Source organism: Spermophilus citellus, assembly GCF_964194105.1.
Source record: "Spermophilus citellus genome assembly, chromosome: 17".
NCBI classification, from domain to species: domain Eukaryota; kingdom Metazoa; phylum Chordata; class Mammalia; order Rodentia; family Sciuridae; genus Spermophilus; species Spermophilus citellus.
The window spans coordinates 53085838-53106787 of record NC_138199.1 but is presented as its reverse complement, the minus strand read 5'-3'; the positions used below and the strand labels follow the sequence as shown (position 1 = coordinate 53106787).

Below are 20950 nucleotides of genomic sequence, written 5' to 3'. Positions count from 1 at the left end.
CAGAGTGTTTTGCCCTTCCCTTCTTAAGTCATTCTGGAGCATGAAGGACTCAAAGGGCTAGGGTCAGTAAGACAAGACTGAGGCAGACTTGAAGTTGAAGTTAAGGCCCAGACCCTGTCTTCCTATTTCCTACCAGCAGTTTTTGGGATTTGTGAATCAGGAATGAATGATGCCCCTGACAAAAAGGAATTTTTCTTTTGAGGAGATGGGGCAGAACACCCTTCAGCCTAGCACCCTGAGGAAAGGGGGCAGGAAGTCCTAGAGGACTCAAATGGCTCCTAGTTCCTTAGTTACAGAAGAACTGAATAGCTCTAAAATGATCCTCGGTTTATTTCACCCTCTCATTTGATTAAAGTTTTAGTTCAACTAATTAGTATTTAGTGTTTATATCCAACTTACCCCTGGGATTGGGTGGTGGGCAGTGAGAACAAAACTGAAATACCCCTAAAAATAAAGAAGACCCATTTCCTTGTCCTTTCTCCAAAGCTGACCTTTAAAACAGATCAATTCTCTGCAAACTCCTTTACTGCTTCACTAAAAATGCCCCCTCCCTTCCCACCAAAGTTCTGGCCATGCCAGCCTCCTAAATGATGGAATATAATCTACCTGCCAAGCTCCCCCCACAGTGGATAAGGGCAGATAAGGGTACCAAATCTCCACCCTGCCCAACAATGAGTTCATTCACCACAACAAGGCACCTTTCCCCAGAGGAGAGCAGGAGACATGGAGACTTTCTCCTCTTCTGGCCAGCAGGGTTTGTTAGAGTAGGGATGGATACAAAGTTTGAGACCCTACTGCCGACGCAAAGAGTCCAATCACCAAGTCCAGAGATGAGATGCATAGATGGAGGTGAGCTGGAAGGATGCTTGGAGTCTAGGATTGTTTGCACAGGAGAAACATGTTAGGAGCTCTCATGCAGGTTTCAGGGGAATGGAGAGGACCATCTGACAAAAAAAGGAGGTCCATCCTTTTTCCTGAGGAACAGGACCAAGCCAGACTTCACCTGAGAATGGGTGGCAGAGGTGGGGCTCCACGGGCAGCTGAAAAAATAAAATAAAAAGGCTTTTTAAGCTAATTTTTAAAATCTGGGGACTAGATTGTCTTCTGGTTTTGCTTTGTTTCTTTTAAAGAAAATGAAGATGAGGAGAAGCAGATTTTTGACTTAAGAAAACACAAAAATTCTATATTCTATGCAATTATGGAAACACTTTCTTTACTACTTCTCTTACCTCGGTTTGTTTTGCTGGGATATATTCTCTGAAAATGTTTATATTCTTCTGGAGCAGGAAAATCTTCTACTGGGTGAAAAGAATACTTTGATTCAAAATCATCTGCGAAAAGAACAGAGTATTACCTCATATTGAACTTCTCTTGCTCCACAGACCTCTGTCTTATGAGCCCCCCTTACTAATCTTTAAATGCACTCTGACATATGGAGGGCCTGCCTTGCCCATCTAACCAAGGTTCTTTTTTTTTTTTTTAATATTTATTTATTTATTAGTTATTGGCGGACACAACATCTTTGTTTGTATGTGGTGCTGAGGATCGAACCCGGGCCGCACGCATGCCAGGCGAGCGCGCTACCGCTTGAGCCACATCCCCAGCCCAACCAAGGTTCTTAAAGACAGCAACAGCAGCACCCGAGGTGGCTCCCATGCACAAACTTGGTTATTTTAAGGAGTAAGTCTTTGAGCTGATTCTTCAAAATTTCCCATCAAAAATCAGGCAAGAAGGCTGGGGATGTGGCTCAAGAGGTAGTGCGCTCGCCTGGCATGCGTGCGGCCCGGATTCGATCCTCAGCACCACATACAAACAAAGATGTTGTGTCCGCCGAAAACTAAAAAATAAATATTAAAAAAAAAAATTCTCTCTCTCTAAAAAAAAAAAAAAAAATCAGGCAAGAACAGGAAACTGCTTCCAACTGTTTGCATGGAAGCAGAAAGAAACAAGAATTCCAAGATTCAATAACATGGTCATTTTATAGATTGTCACCATGGGAAACTACCTGAATTGAATCTACAAATTACAGAATTAACCTCAAATGGTAATATTTTTCTGCAGCTTCTGAGAGATTTGACCACATAGTTCCCTTTCAGCCTAGGTTACCCTCATTTAGTTCTGCAACATACTTGAGAGAGCCACCTCCTTGGTCCCACTACCACTTTCTATGGCCCTCCACAAGAAGGCTCAAATTTCCTATAGGTGCAGTTTAATCACATTACAAAGATTTCTTCACTATGGATGTGTGTTCAAAGCAAACACCTGGTGCATTTAATAGGAACAGACTGAAACATGGGGGATGTGGGCAGGAGGGAAGAAAACAACCACCAAGGAATCCAGAGTGCTAGGGCTACAATAGAGCTTACATAAGCTCTATTCCAGGGGTCCTCCACAGTGGATAAATAATATTCTCTGGACCACATTTTCTATGGCTCCTTTCCACAACCAGAATCTTTTAGGTAGGGGGTCCCAATACTTATAAACTTGGAAAAGTTAATCTGGTGATTTCCTGATCTAATCAATCTCCTTGCTATACAAATAATAGAAATGAGGCCCAGAGAAGTGAAGTGACTTCCTCAAAATGACACAGCTAGTCAGTCAGTGATCTCTGCTGATTAGATAAGAGTTGTGTGATGTTTTTTTTGTTTGGTTGTTGTTTGTTTCAATACTGGGGATCAAAACAGGGCCTTGGCATACTAAGCTTGTTTTGTTTAGTTTTGGGGTACTGGGGATTGAACCCAGGACCCTGCACGTGCTAAGGAAGCACCACCACCGAGATATACCCCAAGCCCACTTGTTTAGTTTTTACACAGCTAAAAGGAGCTCTTCCTAGGATATATAATTCTTGTCTGAACAATCTTAAAGAGGAACAGCCTCTGCCATGAAAACTAACCATAAGTAATGATCCTTGGGGGGACGTGAGAGGAGCTTTAGAGTTAGCATGACACCTGCTGATTATAGTTCAACCTATTCCAAAGCAACCATGCCTAGAATTCACATAAGAAAAGGTATGTCAATGGATGGGGCATGAAAGTCTGAGGGTATGTGCCTAATAGAAGAAAAAGTAGGTCCCAATCTCCACCATGTCAGTTTAGGAACTGACTTCCTTAACAAGACTCCAAAAATGCAAGAAGTAAAATCAAAAATCAATAAACAGGATGGAATAAAACTAAAAAACTGCTTCACAGCAAAGGAAAAAACCAATAATGTGAAGACAGACCCTATAGAATGGGAAAAAATCTTTACTACACGCACCTCCATATAGTATTAACCTCCAGGATACATAAAGAACTCAAAAAACTCAACACCAAAAAAAAAAAAAAAACCCCAAATAACCCAATCAATAAATGGGTAAAGAAACTGAACAGACACTTCAAAGAAGAAGAAATACAATCGATCAACAAGTATAAGAAAAAATGTTCAACATCTCTAGAAATTAGAGAAATGAAAATCAAAACTACACTTCCATCTTTTTTTAAAATTTTTTTTAGTTGTTGATGGACCTTTTTTATTTTTTTTTAAATTTATTTGTATGTGGTGCTGAGAATCGAACCCAGTGCCTCATGCATGCTAGTCGAGCATTCTGCCACTGAGCCACACCCCAGCTCCTACACTTCCATCTTATTCCAGTCAGAATGGCAATCATCAAGAATATAAGCAACAAGGGCTGGCATTGTGACTCAGCGGTAGCACATTTGCCTGGCATGTGTGAGGCACTGGGTTCAATTTTCAGCACCACATATGAATAAATAAATAAATAAAAGATCTATCAACAATTAAGAAAAAAACAATTAAAAAAAAAAAAGAATACAAGCACAATTAATGTTGGCGAGGATGTAGGAGAAAAGATACACTCATATATTGCTGGTAAGACTGCAAATTGGTATAACCATTATGGAAAGTAATATAGAGGAGATTCCCCAGAAAACTTGGAATGGAACCACCATTTGACCCAGTCATCTTACTCCTAGGTTTATACGCAAAGGACTTAAAATCAACATTCTACAGTAACACAGCTCTATCAGTGTTTACAGCAGATCAATTCACAATAGCTAAACTATGGAGCCAACAAAGTGCACTTCAACATATAAATGGATAAAGAAATTGTGGTATATATACACAATGGAATATTACTCAGCCTTAAAAAAGAATAAAACTATGGCATTTGCCAGTATATGGATGGAACTGGTGAATATTATGCTAAGCAAAATAAGCCAACCCCAAAGTACCAAATGTCGAATGTTTTCTCTGATATGTGGATGCTAATTCACAATGGAGATGGAAATAGAGGTATTTTGGACTAGACAGAGGGGAAAGAAGGGAGGGGAGGGGGTGAAGGTAGGAGTGATAGTAGAATGAATTGGACATTATTACCCTATGTGCTTATATGATTACATGACCTCTGTAACTCTACATCATGTACAACTAGATGGATGAGAAGTTATACTCCATTTATGTATGATGTGTCAAAATGCATTCTACTGTCATGTATAACAAGTAGAATAAAAAAAATTTAAAAAAAGATTTAGACATTAATAAAAATGATTGGGAGTAAATGTCAGAAAGGAACTGCTGTAAACAAAGATTATCTTGTAGCCATTCCCATTCCACACTAGCCATCTGGCAGCCAAGACACTGCAGTCAGTGAAGTAACCACAGGAACTCTGAGGCAAAACAACTAACTACTTACCCAAGAAAGATCGAACAGTGGTGATAGAATCTCTGTGGCCATTCCTCAGGGGTGGTGGAGGAGGGGGTGGCCCAGCTGGCGTCCTTGAGGGTGGAGGTGGGGGTTTTCCTCTGTTCAGGGGTTCTGACCCATGCATTCGGTATGGGGGTGGGGGTGGAGGAGCATCCCTGGCACCATTTCTGATCATAGGGGGCGGAGGTGGAGGAGCTGCAATTAAAATTCAAAGTAGTTAGGTTTGGGTGTTGAGCTGGCAAGGGGAAGGAGGATTTGAGAGACACAGCAAAAAGTGTCTTAGTGCTTTCCTGAATAACTGGGTGCTATGAGCCTCTCAGTAGCATGTTAGATATCATATTCACCTTCCCCCTCATGCTTATTTCTTGAATAGCACTGTCACTTTTCCAGATATCAAAGTTTCAGACCTTTTTTAGTTTCCACAAATGAGTCAAGAATCCTATCTATTCTTGATGTCTTTCCCCTAGCTTTTCCATCCCTTCCTCCACAATTCTAATTCAGATCATCTCACATTTAGCCTGTTCTGCAAAAGCCTTCCAAGTAGACTTCCAAGTATTCTTGCATCCAATCTCTTACGGCTCAAATTTAACTCCCTAAAATACTTGCTTCAATCTTTTCAAGGCTTTTGCATCTTGTACAAAAGAAAGTTTCAAGCCCTTTGCTTAAATAGTAAACTACATCAGTAAGCCTGATCTCTTCTTTTCCTCCCTTCCTCCCTCTTTCCTTTCTTCCTCTTTTCTTTAGAAAAGAATCCAGCAGAGTTTTACTACTGAGCCACATCCCCAGCCCTTTATTTTTTATTTTGAATCAGGGTCTCACAAAGTTGTTGAGAGTCTTGCTAAACTGCTGAGGCTGGCCTTGAACTTGTAATCCCCCTGCCTCAGCTTCCCAAGTCTCTAGTATTATAGGAGAGCACCACCATGCCCAGCTCTTCTTTCTTAATTTCTACACTGGGTCAGGTGCCCCTCTTCTGCACTACACAGTGTATCCATACCATTCTACTATACTGCATTATAACTATTCATTATATGGGCTTCTTCCCTAGTATACTAATGTCTGAATAGTTCCTTATTCTGTGCAAATGTACAGCACATAGGAAGTATTCCATGTCTAATGAATAAACTGAATCCCTGTTTTGTTCTTATGGCTCTCCCTGCAATACTCTGAAATCCCTCTTCCCTTAATACCAAGTTGTATCTTTTTTTAAAAAATTTCTTTTAGTTGTAGTTGGACACAATACCTTTATTTTATTTATTTTTTATGTGGTGCTGAGGATTGAACTCAGTGCCTCACACATGTTAGGCAAGCACTCTACCATTGAGCTATAACCTCAACCCCCAAATCCTATCTATCTTTCAGGGTTCAATTCAAGTCCCATCTTCTCAAGGCTTTCTTCAAAGCAATCTACTCTATTTTGAGCTTCTCCTTTTTTTGGTATCTTACAGCATATATTCCAAAACTTTACAGTACAGACTAAATTGAGTGTTTTTCAGAATATATATAGTAGATTCACCTTGGGAAGTTACATATATACAGTGTTTTTCTCATTGCTCAAAAAATTTGGGAACACCTCTTTTGGAAGTGCCTCCAAAGCCAGTTTATCAGAGCCATTGATATTATTATGGGAAGTCACATTGCACTTCTGAGGTTGTCACATCACCATCAACAACAAAAACATTTGGCTGGATATAGTGGTGCATATCCTTAATCTCAAGCAACTCAAGTCGGAGGCAGGAGGCTCCCCAAATTCAAGGCCAGCCTGGGCAACTTAGCAAGACCCTGTCTCAAAATAAAAATAAAAAAGATTGGGGATACACATATTATAATCAGTCACTACGTTTCTAGGGTCAATTCCACAGAAATAAAAGTGTCACTGTGAAAGCTTAAAAAAAAAGGCAGGGGAGCTAGGTGCAGTGGTGCATCCCTATAATCCCAGCGGCTCGGGAGGCTGAGACAGAAGGACTGTGAGTTCAGAGCCAGCCTCAACAACTTAGCAAGGCACTAAGCAACTCAATGAGACCCTAGCTCTAAATAAAATACAAAATAGGGCTAGGGATGTGGCTCAGTGGAAATGCCCCTGAGTTCAATCCCAGTACCCATAAAAAGGTGGGGGGGTTAGGCAGGGGGTTTAGGTGGAATGCTCCTAGGTTCAAACCTCATACCAAAAAAAGGAAAAAAAAACAAAATGTGTACCCATCTCTGACTCTGCTTCTTGGCCATTTACAAAAATCAAATTCATCTTTATTTTTATTTTTTTTTTAATTTTTTTTTGAGAATTTTTTAATATTTATTTTTTAGTTCTCGGCGGACACAACATCTTTGTTTGTATGTGGTGCTGAGGATCGAACCCAGGCCGCACGCATGCCAGACGAGCGCGCTACCGCTTGAGCCACATCCCCAGCCCTTTATTTTTTTTAAAAAGAAAGAGAGAGACAGAGAGAGAAAGAGAGAGAATTTTAATATTTATTTTTTAGTTTTCGGCTGACACAACATCTTTATTTGTATATGGTGCTGAGGATCGAACCCAGGCCACACGCATGCCAGTCGAGCATGCTACCACTTGAGCCACATCCCCAGCCCCTCAAATTCATCTTTAAAAGACAAAACTTTGCCAAGAAGCTAATATCAAAAATATGCCTAAGGGCTGGAGTTGAAGCTCAATGATAGAGCGCTGGCCCATCACATGTGAGACACTGGGTTCAATCTTCAGCACATAAAAATAAATAAATATGGGCTGGGGTTGTAGCTCAGTGGTGGAGCACTTGCCTACTATGTGTGGGGCACTGGGTTCAATCTTTAGCACCACATAAAAATAAATAAACAAAATAAAGGTATTGTGTCCATCTACAACTAAAAAAATTAATTAATTTTTTAAAAATTTAAAAAGCATGCCTGAGAAAGGGGTAATATCACTGGAATAGGTTCTACAGTGTTTAGGTTGTATTATCATAGGCTTTTAATTAACAAGAGCAGCTACCACTGATTGGGTATCCATCACATTCCAGGCATTTCACTATGTACTAAATCTTTATTTTATATATATTTATTTTTTTAGTTGTAGGTGAACATAATGTCTTTATTTTTTATTTTATGTGGTGCTAAGGATCGAACCCAGGGCCTTGCTCGCATATGCTAGGCGAGTGCTCTACCGCTGAGCCACAGCCACAGCCCCTGTACTAAATCTTTAAAAACTAAAACTCTTACAGCCACTCTACAAAGTATTTTCTATTATCCCCATTTCACAAATGAGACAACTAGGACTCAAATTATTTGTCTAAGGTCACAGATCTAATAAAAATAGACTCAGCACACATCTGCTCTTTTTTGGGGTGTGTGTGTGACAGAGATACCGGGGATTGAACCCAGGGCCTTCTGCCTGCTAGGCAAGCACTCTACCACTGAGCTATATCACCAGTACCTACATCTGCTCTTTGCAATATCCTCACACTGTTCTACCTCAAGCAATAAGGATCTTATCTCCCTAGATTTTTTTATTTTTATTTTTTTAATTTTTGTACCACGAATTGAACCCATGGGTGTTTAACCACTGAGCCACATCCCTAGCCCTTTTTTGTATTTATTTAGAGACAGGGAGTCTCACTGAGTTGCTTAGGTCCTCACTAAGTAGCTGAGGCTGGCTCTGAACTCATGATCCTCCTGCCTAAGCCTCCTGAGCTGCTGGGATTACAGGCATGCACCACCACGCCTGGCCCTAACTAAGGTATTGGAAGTGTGTCTTAACACTGTTTTAATTATAAAAGTGGATATTATCATTCCTCCTGAAATACTGTGAGAACTCCTGTAGGGTGATCATATAGCTGAACACAGTAATGGGATGATACACATGAACACACACAATCTAGCACAACAGACTCAATAAATGTTAGTTTTTGTTTCTCATAAGATATGCTCAGAATGTGAATTCTCTCTCTCATTCTTTTTAAGGACTGTTTAAGATATGGGCAGGGGTCACTGGATATAATAAAGATTAATCTCCTTATCACCTAGCAGATCTCTAAACCTGTTTTTATCCCAAATCAAAGCTCTTTTTTATTCCCTAAACCCTAGATTTCCTAGGGCCCTGAAAAACTGTATTTACTTGTAAGGCAGAGAGAGTTAGTTAGGTTCACAAGGATACCAGCTAGACACTAGACAGGTCACAGTGAGGAATGACAACCTGAGCTGGCCAAAACAGAGTAAGCCAAGAATGATCGGCCTGGTTTATCCAGCTCCTTTCTCACAAAGGGTCATCCCAACCATGTCCCACTCTCTCCAATAAGCCTCTGAGCTCTTTGACAGATCCTGTTTTAAGACTATTTCAAATGACAGAACAAGAGTCCAAAGACCCTAAAAAAAAACAATCAGCTTACAAAAGAAGCCCTGGGGTAGGAGACAGCCTTTTGGAATCCAAAATAATCCGAGTTTTGAAGAAAACATGATGGATCAATTTTCTCTTTTGATTCCCTTAAAAAAGGACCGTATTTTACTCCTCAAAGGAAAATTTAAGAAAATAAATTCTGTGGATCAATAAAACCAAGTTTTTTGGTGGCTGAGCACTCTTGAGAAATTAAAGATTCCATGCTTTCAAATATAAATAATTCATATAGAAACAAAAGGACATTATCACATAATAGTGCCACAATATTATCTAAAACGGTAAGTCCATACCTAGAAGCAATTTGCATAAAACCAGTAAAATTCATCAGCACCTCACATTTTCACACATACTTTTATTTAGTTTATTATGTTTTTAATTTTAATTAATTTATTTTTGCAATACTGGAGATTGAATGCAGGGGTGCTGTGACACTTAGCTACACCCCCAGCTCTTTTTACTTTTTATTTTGAGACAGGGTCTTGTTAGGCTACTGAAGCTAGCCTGGAACTTGTGATCCTCCTGCCTCAGCCTCCCAAGTTACTGGGATTACAGGCAGGCCTGTGCCACCATAGCTGAATCACTTACAGGTAAGTAAAGAAACAGAAAATCAGAGCAATCTGCCCAAAGCCATACAACAAATAGAGTCACTACTCAGAAAACCTCAGATAAAAATATCTTTTTTTCCCAATGTACAACTCTTAAAAATTGCTGTTCTCTGGCTGGGGTTGTAGCTCAGTGACAGAGTGCTTGCCGGACATGTGGGAGGCACTGGATTTGATTCTCAGTATCACATATAAATAAAAAGCAAAATAAAGGTTCACTGACAACTAAAAATAAAAAAATAAAAAGAATTGCTGTTTTGGGCTGGGTCTGTAGCTCAGTGACAGAGCACTTGCCTAGTACATGTGACGCACTGGGTTTAATCCTCAGCACTGCGTAAAAATAAATGAATAAAGAAATGTATTGTGTCTGTCTATAACTAAAAAAATAAAATAGATAAAAAAAGAACTGCTGTTCTGGTACTGATGAGACATAAGCCAAGGCCTCTCCCAGTCCAACATTGGTAATGGCTAACTAGACAGAAGAACAAAGATCATAATTTCAAAATTTTCCAAACAAAGCACATAGAACTGAAATGTGAGAAGCAAGACGTCTATAGACTATTCAAACCATATAGAAATTGTGTTTTTCTCTGCTTCTCTCCTGGATGGGTTTGAAAGATAACAAGCTTTTCCCAAATAAAGTGTCTTTTTAAAAAAATCATTAAATTAAAAAAAAATAGGCCAGATATGGTGGCACACACCTGTAAGCCCAAGAACTCAGGAGGCTAGAGTAGAAGGATTGCAAGTTCTAGGCCAGCCTCGACAACTTAGCAAGACTCAGTCTTAAAATTTAAAAAAAAGGGCTAGGGATGCAGCTCACTGGTAGAGTGCCCCTCCCTGGGTTCAACCCCCAGTATCTCTCACACACAAAAAAATAATAATAATAATTAATTAAACCTGAACTTCTTAGAATCAAGGGCCACCTTAGGACCATATCCTTGTGGCAAAAACTAAGGAAATATGGGTCAAAAACGTGTGGACTACTGTTTGGCCTTTATTAGATTGCCAACTCCTAAAGTACAAATCTGTATGTACCTAACTAAGCAGCAGCACAGGTTAATGGACTTTTGCTTTTTTTTTTTTTTTTTTTTTTTTTTGGTACCAGGGATTGAACCCAGGGCACTTAACTACATCCCCAGCCCTTTTTATGTTTTATTTTGAGATAGGGTCTTGCTAAGTTGCTCAGGGCCTCACTAAATTGCTGAGGCTGGTTTTAAACCTTCCATCCTCCTGCCTCAACATTCCAAGTAGCTGGGATTACAGACGTATGCCACCATGCCCGGCTTAATGGGCTTATAATGCATACTTCTTGAAGACAAGACTTTTATTGTTGAAACAGTATCTTACTATGCTGCCCAAGCTGGCCTCAAACTCCTGGGCTCAAGAGATCTTTCTGCCTCAGTCTCCCGAGTAACTTAGACTACAGGCATATGATACCATGCCCAGTGACAATTTCTTTATCAACATTCTATACATATAAAGATTAATATATGTACACATAGAGCTTAACAGCCACTTTTGGGAGGAATGGTTCAAAGTCCAATAACAGGAATACAACTTTATATACCCACTCCCCACTCTCCCTTACAATCACACATGCCCCAAAAATGCCAACACTGGTTACCTACAATTCTGCACCTTATTCTGTACCTGCAAATGCACAGCTGAACACACACCATGTTGATTACTCTTACTTAAAACATATAGCCCCTAATCTGAAGTAGGCCTTTTACATTTTAGCTACCCTAGAATGCTAGTCCATTCAACTCCTGCGTTCCAGATGGCCATTTCATGCCTTTTCTCTCTATCCTCAAACTGTCCTCTCCTTCCCTATCACTTATAGCTGATGTTCTTCACTGTGAAAACAAGCAAATTAGAAGAAACTTCACAAGCTCCTACTACTGCACTACTTATTCTCTTGTTTCTATGGAAGACCCCTTACCTATAGATCAGATCCCATTTCCTCCTGTCTCCTCAAAGACTATTCAGGTAAATTGTTCCCACTCTGCTGGTTTGTTGGTTTGTTTGTTTTGGTCCTCTGATACTAAGACCAACGTCAGTTCTCAGCCTCCAACTTACCAGACCCTTCAACAGCACTGAAAAGAGGTGCTCACTTTACCTTGAGGTTTTTCCATCACTCTCTTGGTTTTTCTCCCTCCTTCCTCATTAGAGGATTTTTATTTCCTCTGCTTCATCTCTAACATAGGAGGCTCCAGACACAGACATTTTCTATATATAACTACCTCTTTAGGTGATATCATCAAGCATGTGGTTTTTGATGCCATTCAGATTAACCTCTCTAGCCCAGATCTCTCCCCTAAACTTTAAAGTGTCATTCAATCACCAATTCACTCTCTCTCCTTGGACGTCTAATAGGCATCTCAAACTTATTTAATGCCAAAAACCAAACAGCACTCCTCTCCCAAATCTGCTGCTGTCTTACCCACCTGCCCAGTTTATTCCAACAGCCTCCTGAGTGGTCTCCTTTTTGCCACCTCAATCTTCCTACAGTCTGTTCTCAACACAGAAGCTAGTGGTCTCATTAAATAGTAAATCAAATAAATACTACTTCTCTGTTAACCCCCGCCCCCCAGTAGCTCCCCATCACAGAGTTCAGTCCAAACTCTTCACAAAGTCCTACAATGTTCTCTCAGGAAAATCTAGTTTTCTCACCTCCACTCCTGCCACTCTTCCCCTTACTCCTTCTCATCCTGTCAAAATGACCTCCCTACTGTCCCCAAAATGAGTCAAAAATACTCCTTAAAAAAAAAAACAAAACAGTCATGCCTTGAGGCCTCTTCACTTGTCCCCATTGCCTGCAATGGTTATACTCTTCAGAGAATTTCTAAGCTTACCCATCGTTATTTCAGGTCTTTGCCAAATTGTCACTGTTTAAAACATAAAAAGAGCTGGAGATGTGGCTCAGTGGTTAAGCACCCGAATTCAATTCCCCAGTACCAAAAAAAAAAAAAAAAATGCTGAGTGCAGTGGCACATGCCTGTAATCCCAGCAATTCAGGAAGCTAAGGCAGGAAGATCACAAGTTTGAGATCAGTGTCAGCCACTTAGCAAAACTCTATCTCAAAATGAAAAACAAAAAAGGCTAGAAATGTGGCTCAGCAGTAAAGCACCCCCGGGTTGAATTCCCAATACCAAAAAAAAAAAAAAAAAAAAATCATTGTATCAGTAAGGCTTTGTCCTGACTCTTAACTACTCCATCTCAAAGTATTTCCTCATTCCCACCCTCATATTTCTTCTCTCCTTTGTGTTTCTCCAAAGTAGACCATATATTTGTTTTACTACTTTATCCAGAACAAGAATTTTTTATCTTTTCTATTTACTCATGTTTCCCTATCAGAGTCTGACATATAAAACCACTCTCAAAGCTGAGTGCAGTGCCCCATGCTTATAATTCCAGTGTCTCAGGAGGCTGAGGCAGGAGGATCACAAGTTCAAAGCTGGCCTCAGCAACTTAGTGAGGCCCTAAGCAACTTTCCATAACCCTGTAAAAAACAAAACAAAAAACAAAAAACAAAAAACAGGCTGGGAGGCTGGGGTTGTAGCTCAGTGGTATAGCGCTTGCCTAGCATGTATGAGGCACCAGGTTTGATCACCAGCACCACATAAAATAAATAAATAAATAAATAAAACAAAATAAAGGTATTTTAAAAAAAATTACACCATGTTTTTAAAAAAAAAAAAAAACAAAAAAACAGGCTGGGGATATGGCTCAGTGGTTAAACATCCCTGGGTTCAATCCCAGGTACCAAAACAATGGCTCTCAATAATACAAGTGTATGAATTATTCTTCTCCTCAATCACTGAAGGGACACTCTGAGGAAAAAAAGGTGAAAAGAAAAAATCATGAAAGGAAATAAAGGGGTTTCCAAACACTTACCTGCTCCTCTACTAGGAGGGTCTCGAGCTGGAGGAGGAGGCCTAGTACTCAATAAAGAGGGAGATGCTGAGGTGGGTGGAGGAGGTGCTAGGCCTCTGACAGGCCCGGGTGTCTTCCTATGTAAAGAATTGTGTCTCTGAGGCAGCTCAGGGGCTGATTCATTAGTGGGACTGGAAGGTCCATTGGGGACCCCAGGAGGTTGGCGGTAAGGCGGCGGAGGAGGAGCCAGAGATTGGCCACTTGGTCCTGTTCTGATATTCACAGGGGAAGGAGGTGGTTTCACTGGAGGGGGAGCAGGAGGGCCCTCTCGGCCAGGGTGGAGCCTTTGTCCAGGTGTCGGTGGCAAGGGTTTCTCTCGGTTGTAGGCTGGGGCTTTGTTGCTGTGCATAGGCAGAGGTGTAGGGGGTGCGTTGGCACGACGCCCTGGAGGTGGTGGGGGAGGCGCGGAGGAGCTGTGCTTCATGCCCGTACTGCTGGTGGTATTGGGCCGAGAAAGGTCCGGTAAAGAGGGTCTCTGCATCCGGGGCAGTTCTGGGAGGGAGGCTCGGCCACTGTCTGTATCATCTTGCGGACGTCCACTGGTTGTAGATACTGGAGGCCTTGGGGCAGCAGCTCTAGAACTGGGGACTTGTAGCGCTGGCTTACCAGCTATGTTCTCTACAAATACATCAGACAACACTGGGTCAACAGAGCAAGGTATCTATTAGACAGTATCTCTACTTCACCTGCCTCCTCAGTGCAACCTTCACTATTCTGGAATTTGTTTTGTTTGTGGTGTTGAGAGTCAAACCCAGGGCTTGACAAATATAAAGCACTCCCTCTACCACTGAGCTACTTCCCAGACTTAGTTCTGAGTTTTTATTTGATTTTTAGGCTCAGAATCATTTAAAAATTTTTGCTGATATAAGCTGAATAATTTTTTTGATTTTATTTTTAGTTGGCAAATAATACCTATACATACTTATGTATGATATATACTCTGTGGAAGGATTAAATCAAGCTGATTAACAAACCTAGCGTGTCAAATATTTATTTCTTTTTTCTTTTTTTTTTTTTTTTTAAAGAGAGAGTGAGAGAGGAAGGAGAGAGAGAGAATTTTTAATATTTATTATTTTTTAGTTCTCGGCAGACACAACATCTTTGTTGGTATGTGGTGCTGAGGATCGAACCCGGGCCGCACGCATGCCAGACGAGCGCGCTACCGCTGAGCCACATCCCCAGCCCCAAATATTTATTTCTTCACAGTAATAACATTTAAAATCACTCTTTCAGCAATTCTGAAATATATATTATTATTCACTATAATTACCATGCTATGTAATAGATTACTAAAATGTATTTTCCCTGTCTAACTGAAACTCTCTACTCTTTGATTAATATCTCTGTCCTTATCCCCTTTTGATCAATATCTCTGGCTTAACCGAGCTACTAGTAACCAACATTGTATTCTCAACTTCCACATTCAATTATTTTAGATTCTAAATATAAGTGAGATCATACAGTGTTCGCCTTTCTGTGTCTATCTGGCTTATTTCACTTAAAATACTGTCCTCCTAGCTTATTTATGTCTATATGGGGTTGTGGCTCAGTGGTTTAGGAATTACAGGCATGACAGAATTTCCTTTTATTTAAATGCCGAATAATATTCTTTTGTATATCTATCACATTTTCTTTACCTAAGTTGAATACATTTTTATTTAACCTCTCAAATTTTGTTTATTCTGTAACTACTCCTCTGTTCCCACCTCAACCACAGTCCTCAACGCCAGATGACCTACTTGGGACAAGTCAGAAATTAACAAATGCACTTTAGAAATCTCCTAAGAAAGTATTTATCAGATACCTGAACCGTCCTTGGCTCCCACAGGGCGGAGCTTCGGCACTCCTCCTTGGAAGAGACCTCCCTTGGGTTGCAGGGCAGCAGCTCCAGAGCCGTAACCACCACTGCTTCCTCTGGGCTCTGGAAAGCATACCATTAAGTTTTCATGTCGTATATTCTGTGCTGATGACCAGTCAACCCTGAGACAAACCCCTCCTCTATCTGGGCTTTAATTCGCAAACAAACCAATCTTGCTTTTTTTTTTTTTTTCTTTTTCATTTAAAAAAGCTAGACCTTTCTACTCCACAGCTTCAAATGGGGATGGAACTCTTCACTGTGATGAAAGAGAAAAAAACAAAAGGAACAAGGAGCCATTCTTCTCTTACTTAGGGTGAAGTGATAACAAGTGGGATAAAGAAACGTTCAACAGAGTTCTCTGGGCTTTCCTTTCCAAATCCCAGATGTAAGGGAGCTAACAGTTCAAGGAAACTCTCCAGAGGACTACAGGAATGGAAACTTGTAGCAATTATAAAATCATGTTTGGTTTCAGTCAAGAGGTTTCTAGGAATGTAGTAGTCTTCTCAAAGAACAGCCAAAGATGTGTCCCAACAAGCATTAGAAGGTGGGAGTCTTAACTTGGAGAATACTTGTCAAGGGTCAGGAAGAAATTTTTAAGTATTCAAATGAGCAAACAGGAAGAGCCAATGGAAGTCCCAGGACAAAAGTTTCTCACTCAAGACTCAATAATAAAAATGACAGCCCAGATAAATCTCCAAGTCAATTCTGGAATCCTCATGTCTCACTAGGAAATGAAGCTTAGACTCACTCTCGAGGACAGGAGCACTCCGATCATTAATGTTGGTCACCTTCTTCAGTTTGGTCCCTTTGCAAATGTCCTGTAAGAGGGCACCTCTTCCCCGCTGCTCATCTCTACTCAGCTTGGGAGGGTCTATGTTTGCCTGGAGGAAGAGGGAAATAAAATGTTTACCTAAATAGTTCCCTTCATCACAAGCTCAAGATAAATAACCTAAGTGAAACTGGATTCCATAAGAGGCCTGCGTGACCCAATCACACATATGTCCCAAATGGCCATATCAATGTGCCAGTCTTTTTTCTCCTATTCTAAACTTTTTTTTTTTTTTAAAGAGAGAGTGAGAGAGGAGAGAGAGAGAGAGAGAATTTTTTTTTTTTTTTTTTTAGTTCTCGGCGGACACAACATCTTTGTTGGTATGTGGTGCTGAGGATCGAACCCGGGCCGCACGCATGCCAGGCGAGCGCGCTACCGCTTGAGCCACATCCCCAGCCCCTATTCTAAACTTTTGTGAAGAGTATAGATATCTTCCTTTTTTTTTTTTAATATTTATTTATTTATTATTTATTGGCGGACACAACATCTTTGTTTGTATGTGGTGCTGGAGAATCGAACCCGGGCCGCACGCATGCCAGGTGAGCGCGCTACCGCTTGAGCCACATCCCCAGCCCTAGATCTCTTCCTATTCATAAGTTTCAGACAGAAGGCCTGCACTAATATTATCCATACGCTAGGTTTTGTGCATTGACCACTCTATACATATCACCATCACCAACGCAAACATTTGAGTCCCAGAAATTGTGCTAAGCATATTATCTATATTATCTCATTGAAACCTAGAAATATTCCTATGAGAAAGGTATTATTATCATTATCCCCCACTTGGAAAGTGTGAACCAGAAGCTGAATAGCTTCCTAAGACAGTACAACTTTGTAAATGGTAAAGCAAGAATCCAAACCCCAATGGTGACCACAAAGCTCATCTTATCTCTACTAACATATCCTGTTGTCTCCATCTTTCTTCAGTTTATACTCTAAACAATATTATAGAATAGATAATAATATTCCCATTCCAAAGAAGAGGAAATAAAGGTTTAGGAAAGTAATGTCACATGATTAGTAAACAGAACCAAGATTTAAAGGTCCTTACCTTGTCTACTCTCCCAATTGAAATTTTCAACATCGTGTATTTTTTCAGGTAATTTATTTTCCTCTTAAATGTCAATTCCCAGAGAGCTATGCTTAGCCTCCATCAAATGTTTCTGAGCAAGCTCATCTAATGGTTTGCATACCACATGTAAGCCCCAAAATCCCACATCTTTTTTTTCTTGTCCCCCATGCCTATGATCTGAGCTTCATACCTATATATATATATATATGCACCAAAGACTACAGGACATCTCCAAATGAATATTCTACTTGTAAATATAACACATCAATAATGGTATTCCTGAATAGGAAGACCCAATATTATATATGTGTTAAATCTTAACATAATTTGTAAGCTTAGAGCTTTTTAAACTAAACAAATGGAATTTTTAAGAAAACAGGACTTGTGACTGGGTGCAGTGGAATATGCCTGTAATCCCAGTGGCTTGGGAGGCTGAGGTAGAAAGATTCTGAGTTCAAAGCCAGCCTCAGCAAAAGTGAGGTGCTAAGCAACTCAGTGAGACCCTGTCTCTAAATAAAATACAAAATAGGGCACTTGCCTGGCATGTGTGAGGCACTACATTCATTTCTCAGGTCTATCAACAACTAAATACTCTCTCTCTCTCTCTCTCTCTCTCTCTCTCTCTCTCTCACACACACACACACACACACACACACATATATATATAATTTATATATAAACAATATAGGACTGGGGATGTGGCTCAGTGGTCAAGTGTCCCTGAGTTGAACACCCGGTACTCCCCTCAACACCCGGCCAAAAAAAATAGGATGTGTGCCACCAAAAGCCAAGAGTAACAACAGGAGTACAGGGACAGAGCTAATAAATGCAATAAAATATGAAGTTCATAAGCAGATCCAGGTCAATGTTAAGAAATAAGAATAGGCTGGGAATATAGCTCAGTTGGTAGAGTGTCTGCCTTGCATGCACAAGGCCCTGGGTTCAATCTCCACAACCACAAAAAAAAAAAAAAAAAAAAAAAAAGAAAGAAAGAAAGAAAGAAATAAGAAAATGGTGCATGCCTATAATCCTAGCTAAGACAGAGAGAGCAAGACAGGAGGATCACCAGTTCAAGGCAAGACCCTGTCTCAAAATAAAAAGGAGTGAGGAGGTAGCTAAGTAACAAAGAAAGTGCCCCTGGGATTAAACCCCAGTACAACTAAAATAAAATGGTAATAATAAAGGCTGGAGGGGCTGAGTTGTGGCTCAGTGGTAGAATGCTTGCCTAGCACATGTGAGGCCCTGGATTCAAACATCAGCACCACATAAAATAAAATGAATAAAATAAAGCTATTTAAAAAAAAAAAAAAAAAAAAAAAAAAAACAAGGCTGGGAATATGGCTCAGTGATAGAGAGCTTGCTGTAATGAGGCTCTGGGTTCAATACCCAGTACTTGAAGAATAAAAATATATTTCTTCAGTGCAGAATAGATAGATTACTAAATACACAGTGGATGACATCTGCTTATAAAGTTAAATTCCTAGTTGAATTATAAAATTTAAGTGTAAAAAACAAAACCATATATGTACTGTATGGAGAAAATAGGTAAGTGGAAGGACCTTCTAAACATGACAACTAAAATATCGGAAAAGACTGACAGAATTACTTATTACAAATTATTTATTTAGGAATATAGGCAGATGACAAACTGGGAGGAAAAGATATCTGGGACAAATGTAATATATGATAAACACAAAGGTAATATCCTACCTATGGAGCTTTACCATATAATGACAACTTAAAAATCAACAAGAAAATAAGCAAAGAACATAGCCAATACTTCACAAAAGAAATAAAATAACCACCAATACAAACAAAATATACATAGTATTAAAAAAGAATGCATGCTAAAACAGAGTATCATTAGTTGCCTATTAAACTGGTAAAGATTACATCATTACTAAAAAGACTACAAGCTTCACGAAGGCAGGGACCACTGCTCACTGCAGTACACGCCTGGTACACTGAGCTCAAAAAAAAATGTGTATAATGAAGAAGTACCATATGGTGGTCATAAATATTCAGAGAAACAGGCACTCACACCATGTAGGGCAAGATAAATTGGTATAATCTTTCTAAAAAGTAATTTCACAATGTGTATCAAAAGCCTTAAGAAAGTCTGGCACAAGAATTCTACTTCTTGAAATTAATTTTACAGTCAGGCACAGTGTCACATAGCTGTAATCCCAGCGTCTCAGGAGGCCAGGAAGCTGAAATAGGAGGATTGAAATAGGAGGCCAGGGCTGATGTTGTAGCTCAGTGGTAGAATGCTTGCCTAACGTGTGAGGTGCTGGGTTTGATTATTAGCAGCACATAAAAATAAGAACAAAAAACTAATAAAAAAGAAAGTTTGAGGCCAGCCTTAGCAACCCTGCAAGATCCCTAAGCAACTTATCAAGACTTTGTCTCAACCAAACAAAACAAAACAGACCAGGTTCAATGGTGCACACCTGAATCCCAGCGGCTCAGGAGGCTGAGGCAGGAGGATGAGTTCAAAGCCAGCCTCAGGAATGTCAAGGTGCTAAAGCAGTTCGGTGAGACCTTGACTCTAAATACAATACAAAATAGGGCTGGGGAAGCGGCTCAGTGGTTGAGTGCTCCTGAGTTCAATCCCCACAGTACTCGCCCCCCTGAAAACAAAAAACAAAAAACAAAACAAAAAATGGGCTGGAAATGTGGTTCAGTGGTTAAATGCCCCTGAGTTTAACCCCCGAGTATAAAATAATAATAATTATTATTATACTTTTATAAAAATATTTTTTAGATGTTGATGAACCTTAATTTTATTCATTTATTTATATGCAGTGCTGAGAATCAAACCCAGTGCCTCACACATGCTAGATAAGCGCTCTACCACTGAGTGGTGATCCCAGTCCAATTATATATATTTTTTAAAGCAGATTCACTTTTAGTGTAACTTCTTATTTTTTAAATTTATTTAGGTAATTTTGGGTTTTTTTAATTGTTCTTTTTTTTTTTGGATTGAACCCAATCCAAAAAAATCACTTAACCACTGAGCCATATTCTCAGCCACCCCCCTTTTTAGTTGTAGATGGACACAATATCTTTATTTTGTTTATTTATTTATATGTGGTGCTGATGATAGAATCCAGTGCCTCTCAGAGCTAGGCAAGCACGCTACCACTGAGCCAAAAACCCCAGCCCCATCCTTTTTTTTTTTTTTTTTTTTTTAATTTAGAGACAGGATCACACTGAGTTGCTAAGTGCCTTGCTAAATTGCTGAGGCTGTCTTTGAACTCCCAATCCTCCAGCCTCAGCCTCCCAAACTGCTGGGATTATAGGTGTATGCCATGGCACCCAGCCTAACTTTTATTTATTTATTTTTTAAATATTTTTTTTTTTTTAGTTGTAGTTGGACACAATACCTTTATTTTATTTATTTATTTTTATGTGGTGCTGAGGATGGAACCCAGCACCTTGCACGTGCTAGGCAAGTGCTCTACTACTGAGCCACAACCCCAGCCCCAGGAATTAGTTTTGAGGGGGGAAAAAAAATGCACAAGGCTACTAATTGCAATAAATTATTTATAACAGCATATAACTGAAAAT

At 39.8% G+C, this 20950-nt stretch overlaps 1 protein-coding gene across 5 annotated transcripts in view; it reads right to left on the bottom strand.

Annotated features, from left to right (window-relative positions):
- Positions 1–740: 740 nt before the first annotated feature.
- The window catches only part of WIPF2 (WAS/WASL interacting protein family member 2), a 48263-nt gene continuing 28053 nt past the window's right edge, over positions 741–20950 (bottom strand). For all 5 annotated transcript variants that reach the window (XM_081270484.1, XM_081270485.1, XM_081270483.1 and 2 more), the window contains 6 exons: positions 16225–16357; positions 15423–15539; positions 13580–14236; positions 4691–4897; positions 1230–1331; positions 741–1040 (listed from right to left, as the gene is read on the bottom strand). In XM_081270484.1, the coding sequence (XP_081126610.1) occupies positions 1000–1040; positions 1230–1331; positions 4691–4897; positions 13580–14236; positions 15423–15539; positions 16225–16357 (1257 nt within the window). In that variant the 3' untranslated portion in view covers positions 741–999. The remainder of the gene's footprint in view (positions 1041–1229; positions 1332–4690; positions 4898–13579; positions 14237–15422; positions 15540–16224; positions 16358–20950) is intronic.